The 5,763-nt window shown below is 42.2% G+C and overlaps 1 protein-coding gene across 1 annotated transcript; it reads left to right on the top strand.

The window, feature by feature from the left end:
- The first annotated feature begins 785 nt into the window (after positions 1-785).
- LOC130720818 (probable pre-mRNA-splicing factor ATP-dependent RNA helicase DEAH5) lies at positions 786-5,043 on the top strand. The gene is made up of 2 exons (XM_057571520.1): positions 786-4,203; positions 4,441-5,043. The coding sequence occupies exons 1-2, from the start codon at positions 944-946 to the stop codon at positions 4,832-4,834; spliced, it is 3,654 nt and encodes a 1,217-aa protein (XP_057427503.1). The 5' UTR covers positions 786-943; the 3' UTR covers positions 4,835-5,043.
- Positions 5,044-5,763: the final 720 nt, after the last annotated feature.

The raw sequence follows: 5,763 nt of genomic DNA, 5'->3' as shown, positions 1-5,763 counted from the left end.
TTGGAGAAGTCATTACGCTATCAAGAATAGTCCCTGAATGGAGCCACACATCAGACCAGAAATTTATGCTGCTCCCATCCCCAATCCTCCAACGAAGGTGCTGACCAAGATCATCCCACGTACCTCTGATCGCTCTCCAGACATGAGATTCAGAGTGTCGACGTTGGACCACAGGGATTGCTTGGCTCCCGCACGCATACTTATCGCGGATTACTCTAGCCTAAAGTGCATTTGGGTTCGCGACCAAGCCCCAACCCAACTTCATAACCAAGGCTCGATTAAAGTCATGCATTCGGCGAAAACCTAAGCCACCCTCATGCCTTGGACGACAGAATTTGGACCAAGCAACTGGGTGGGCTGCTCGAGTTCTATCAGAAGTACCCCACACGAAATCTCTTTGAATCTTCTCAAGTTTATTGCAGACCTCTTTGGGGAGGAGGCTAGTCTGCATGCAATAAGTTGGGAGAGCACTGATGACAGACTTAGCAAGGGTTGTCCTTCCCGCAAAGTTCAACACATGAGATCTCCAATTGGAAAGTCGCTGCTGAGTTCGATGATATAGTATTCAAAGTATCGAATCCAGGATATATTATTTAAAGCTAATCAAAGAAGGGTTTTTTTATAAAAATAATCTATCAATTTTTTGAAAGGATCAATTTTTTTCTTTAAAAATGAAACAAACATATCAGAATATTAAAAAATGATTTGAAAAAAAACTAAAATAAACCCATAATTTGTTTTTTTGAAAGCTGCTTAAATATTATGAATCGAACCGTGGGCGTTGGTGTTATCTTTTTTCACTTGGCACCGTCTTTGACTACACGCGCACACGCACGCGCTGCTGTAATCAAATCAGAGGTTCTAGATTTGGGGTTTAGGGTTTCGCCATTCCCAATCGATTCTCATCTTCTCACACACAGTTTTGCTGCTATCTTCTCCACCAATGGTTTCCGATAGTAGCCCTCATTCTCCTCCAGATGATGGATTGAAGAAGAAGCTCGATGATGGATTGAAGAAGAAACTCGAGTACTTGTCGTTGGTATCAAAGGTGTGCACTGAGTTGGAATCTCACACCGGCACCGGCGACAAGGTCCTCGCCGAGTTCATCACCGAGTTGGGTCGCGACTCCGAGAACGTCGAGGAATTTGATGCCAAGTTGAAGGAGAATGGTGCTGAGATGCCTGATTACTTCGTCAAAACACTCCTCACCATCATTCACGCCATTCTCCCACCGAAACCGAGGAAGGAGAAGGAGAAGGAGAGGGGTGGTGCTGCCGGTGGGAAGACTAAGTTCAAGGCTCTTGCTATAGCGGATGATAGGGACCGTGTCAAGGAGCTTCAGAAGGAGATTGAGAGTGAGGCCAGGCAGAAAGAACCGGCAGATGATGATGATAGATACGTGGATAGGGATAGAAGAGATAGACGCAGAGATCATCGGTATGGTGGAGATGACAGAAGGGATTATAGAAGGGGAAATGGTAGAGATAGAGATAGAGAGAGGGATAGGGATAGGGATGTGGACAGAGAGAGAGATAGAGATCGAGGGAGAGACAGGTATGATAGGCGTAGGAGAGATGGGTATGAAGAGGATGAGCGTGGAAGGGAGGATGATGAAGGGAGAGGTCGGAGGGATTCAAGACATGGGTATGAAGAGGATGAGCGCGGAAGGGGGGAGAATGGCGAAGGGAAAGGTCGTAGCGATTCAAGACATGGGTCTGGTGAGCCTGAACTGTATATGGTTTATAAAGGTAGAGTGTCAAGGGTTATGGATACTGGCTGCTTTGTTCAGTTGGATGATTTTAGAGGGAAGGAGGGTTTGGTGCATGTTTCTCAGATTGCTACTAGAAGGATTACTAATGCCAAGGATGTTATCAAGCGAGATCAGGAGGTTTATGTGAAGGTGATATCGGTTTCTGGTAACAAGTTGAGTCTTGCCATGAGGGATGTTGATCAGCATACAGGGAAGGATCTTCTTCCGTTAAAGAAGAGCTCCGAGGATGATGCTCCGAGGATGAATCCGCAGGGCTTGAGGGATGGGCCGGTTTCCAGGACGGGGCTTTCTGGGATAAGGATTGTGGAGGAGGATTCTGTTGGTGGTTCTTCGCGGAGGCCTTTGAAGAGGATGAGCTCTCCTGAGATATGGGAAGCGAAACAGTTGATTGCTTCGGGAGTTATGAGTGTTTCGGAGTATCCGACTTATGATGAGGAGGGAGATGGGTTGTTGTATCAGGAAGAAGATGCTGAGGAAGAGCTCGAGATTGAGATGAATGACGACGAACCTGCCTTCTTGCAAGGGCAGAGCAGGTACTCAATGGATATGTCTCCTGTTAAGATTTTTAAGAATCCAGAAGGCTCTCTGGGTCGTGCTGCGGCGCTCCAGTCTGCACTTATAAAGGAGCGGAGGGAAGTAAGAGAGCAGCAACAGCGTACAATGCTTGATTCAATTCCAAAAGATCTCAATCGTCCTTGGGAAGACCCTATGCCAGAGACGGGTGAAAGACATCTTGCCCAGGAGCTCAGGGGTGTTGGTTTATCAGCCTATGATATGCCTGAATGGAAGAAGGATGCCTATGGGAAAACCATTACTTTTGGGCAGAGGTCAAAGCTTTCTATTCAGGAGCAGAGGCAGAGTTTGCCAATTTACAAGTTGAAAAAAGAATTGATTCAGGCAGTCCATGATAATCAGCTGCTGGTGGTGATTGGTGAAACTGGTTCAGGTAAAACTACTCAGGTCACACAGTATCTTGCTGAAGCGGGTTACACCACAAGAGGTAAAATTGGATGTACTCAACCCCGTAGGGTGGCTGCGATGTCAGTTGCAAAGAGAGTTGCAGAAGAGTTTGGTTGTAGATTAGGAGAGGAAGTTGGTTATGCCATTCGTTTTGAGGATTGCACTGGACCTGATACTGTAATCAAGTACATGACGGATGGTATGCTCCTTAGGGAAATATTGGTTGATGAGAGTCTATCACAGTATTCTGTTATCATGCTTGATGAAGCCCATGAAAGAACAATTCATACCGATGTTCTTTTTGGACTCCTGAAGCAGCTAGTGAAGCGTAGACCTGAATTGCGATTGATTGTCACATCTGCTACTCTGGATGCTGAGAAGTTTTCAGGATATTTCTATAACTGTAACATCTTCAGAATTCCTGGGAGAACTTTTCCTGTGGAGGTACTTTATACTAAACAGCCAGAAAGTGATTACCTAGATGCATCTTTAATCACTGTTCTACAGATCCACTTGACAGAACCTGAAGGGGACATTCTTCTATTTTTGACTGGTCAAGAGGAGATTGATTTTGCTTGTCAGTCTCTCTATGAGAGAATGAAGGGGTTAGGTAAGAATGTACCAGAGCTGATTATTTTGCCTGTTTATAGTGCCCTTCCTAGTGAAATGCAATCTAGGATATTTGATCCTGCTCCTCCTGGGAAAAGGAAAGTAGTAGTGGCTACTAACATTGCTGAGGCTTCCTTGACTATTGATGGAATATTTTATGTCATTGATCCTGGATTTGCGAAGCAAAATGTTTATAACCCCAAGCAAGGTCTTGATTCTTTGGTCATAACTCCAATCTCTCAAGCATCAGCCCAACAAAGAGCTGGACGTGCAGGGCGCACTGGACCTGGAAAGTGTTATCGTCTCTATACTGAGAGTGCATATAGGAATGAGATGTCTCCTACTTCAATTCCAGAGATTCAAAGGATAAATTTGGGGACGACTACTCTTAATATGAAAGCTATGGGGATAAATGATCTTCTGTCCTTTGATTTTATGGATCCGCCATCACCCCAAGCTCTTATTTCTGCCATGGAGCAGTTGTACAGTCTTGGAGCATTGGATGAAGAGGGCCTTTTAACCAAATTGGGGAGGAAAATGGCAGAATTTCCTTTGGATCCACCGTTGTCCAAGATGCTGCTTGCCAGCGTAGACCTTGGATGCAGTGATGAGATTTTGACCATAATTGCCATGATCCAGACAGGCAATATTTTTTACAGGCCCAGGGAAAAGCAAGCCCAAGCAGATCAAAAGAGGGCAAAGTTTTTCCAGCCCGAGGGTGACCATCTTACACTACTTGCTGTTTATGAGGCTTGGAAAGCTAAGAATTTTTCTGGGCCATGGTGTTTTGAGAATTTCGTTCAATCTCGATCCTTGAGAAGAGCACAGGATGTTAGGAAACAGCTTCTTACCATCATGGATAAGTAAGATATTTATCTATCAATCATCCCACATGTTTTATTTGCTTTGATTTTTTTCTCTTTGCTATGTTCTCTACATGTCTTTGTTGTTCTACATATTTAGTTGCTCCCAATAGTATTATACATATGCATGTTCTTCTCTTTTTACATTGTGCTGTGACTTGTAGTTTTTTTGATGACATTATTCTCATGCGTTTATTAGATTGAATTGTGTTCTAAATCACCATGACTTATATTCAGGTACAAGTTGGATGTTGTAAGTGCTGGAAAAAACTTCACGAAGATCAGGAAGGCTATCACTGCAGGTTTCTTCTTTCATGCAGCTAGGAAGGACCCTCAAGAAGGTTACAGAACTCTAGTTGAGAATCAGCCTGTTTATATCCATCCAAGCTCAGCTTTGTTCCAGAGACAGCCAGATTGGGTCATATACCATGAACTTGTGATGACTACTAAGGAATATATGCGTGAGGTCACCGTCATAGACCCCAAATGGCTTGTTGAATTGGCTCCAAGGTTCTTCAAAGTGGCTGATCCTACAAAGATGAGCAAGCGAAAGCGTCAAGAGCGTATAGAACCACTTTATGATAGATATCACGAACCAAACTCGTGGCGTTTGAGCAAGCGCCGCGCATGATATGTAACAATCTGCTTCCTCTTAATGCAATGTTTTGGATACAATTTATGTTGCATTAGTTTTGAATTTGAATTTTATCTATATGATTATTCATATGATATGAGATTTTAGAGCATGTTTGGTTTCAAGGTTAAATGATCTAGAAGCAATTCTAGTTAGAATGTAAAAGTTTTAGCTTCTGAGTGAATTATGCTTTAGATTCTGTGCAAGTCATGAAATCAAACATGCTAGAAGACATATTTGTTTGTTAGTTGGATTATTTAAATTATGCTTCAGAAAGGATTTTTTAGCAGAACTGAAACAAAGTGGTTGGATCTTGTCTCTAATTCAAACTCATCTTCAAAGAAATAAAGACAACATTCTTGTTTAGTGCTACTGATCGGCATCAAGTCCTGAAATATAGTGAGATAGAGGATCTGACTTTGACATTTGAAGATTATTGAAGTTTTTTGCACTGTTAGACTTTATTTTTAACTGTATGCAGCTCGATTCATCTTTGGATAAATGAGATGATAACTTTCAAAGGTTTTGAAAATACAAGAAGTAATTAATGTAGTCTTGTGAAGAGTAATGGCATCCGAAATTTATGTTTGGGTACCTGTTGTGGTACAAGTGTAAAAAGATGTTGACACTTATTTTGAGACAAAGTGAATATATTTTCTTTTATGAATGGGATGTATGTCGGTTACGTTGCACTGAACTGGTATTTAGAAGTATTTAAGGATATATTAACAGAAATGAGATTTACCACTTATGTAGTAGTTGTTTTTTTGTCCCTGTTGAGCAAGATACTTGGATCTATAGTATGATACATAGCTTGAGGTGGAGTTTCAAGTTAAAACAAAACTTAGTAATTTTGGCACAAAGAGCCATGAAGGGTAAACTGGGAGACTGGAAAGAGTTCTTGAACAGTTATGATAAAAAGTTCT

This window comes from Lotus japonicus, chromosome 5 (assembly GCF_012489685.1).
Source record: "Lotus japonicus ecotype B-129 chromosome 5, LjGifu_v1.2".
NCBI classification, from domain to species: Eukaryota; Viridiplantae; Streptophyta; class Magnoliopsida; order Fabales; family Fabaceae; genus Lotus; species Lotus japonicus.
Note: the sequence above shows the minus strand (reverse complement) of the source record. Positions and strands in the feature narration are given on the sequence as shown.

Excerpts from the sequence above, each read along its gene's own strand:
- LOC130720818 (XM_057571520.1), top strand. The coding sequence starts at position 944 with ATGGTTTCCGATAGTAGCCCTCATTCTCCTCCAGATGATGGATTGAAG. Across the intron at positions 4,204-4,440 it reads CTTCTTACCATCATGGATAA|GTACAAGTTGGATGTTGTAA; the intron begins GTAAGATATTTA and ends ACTTATATTCAG.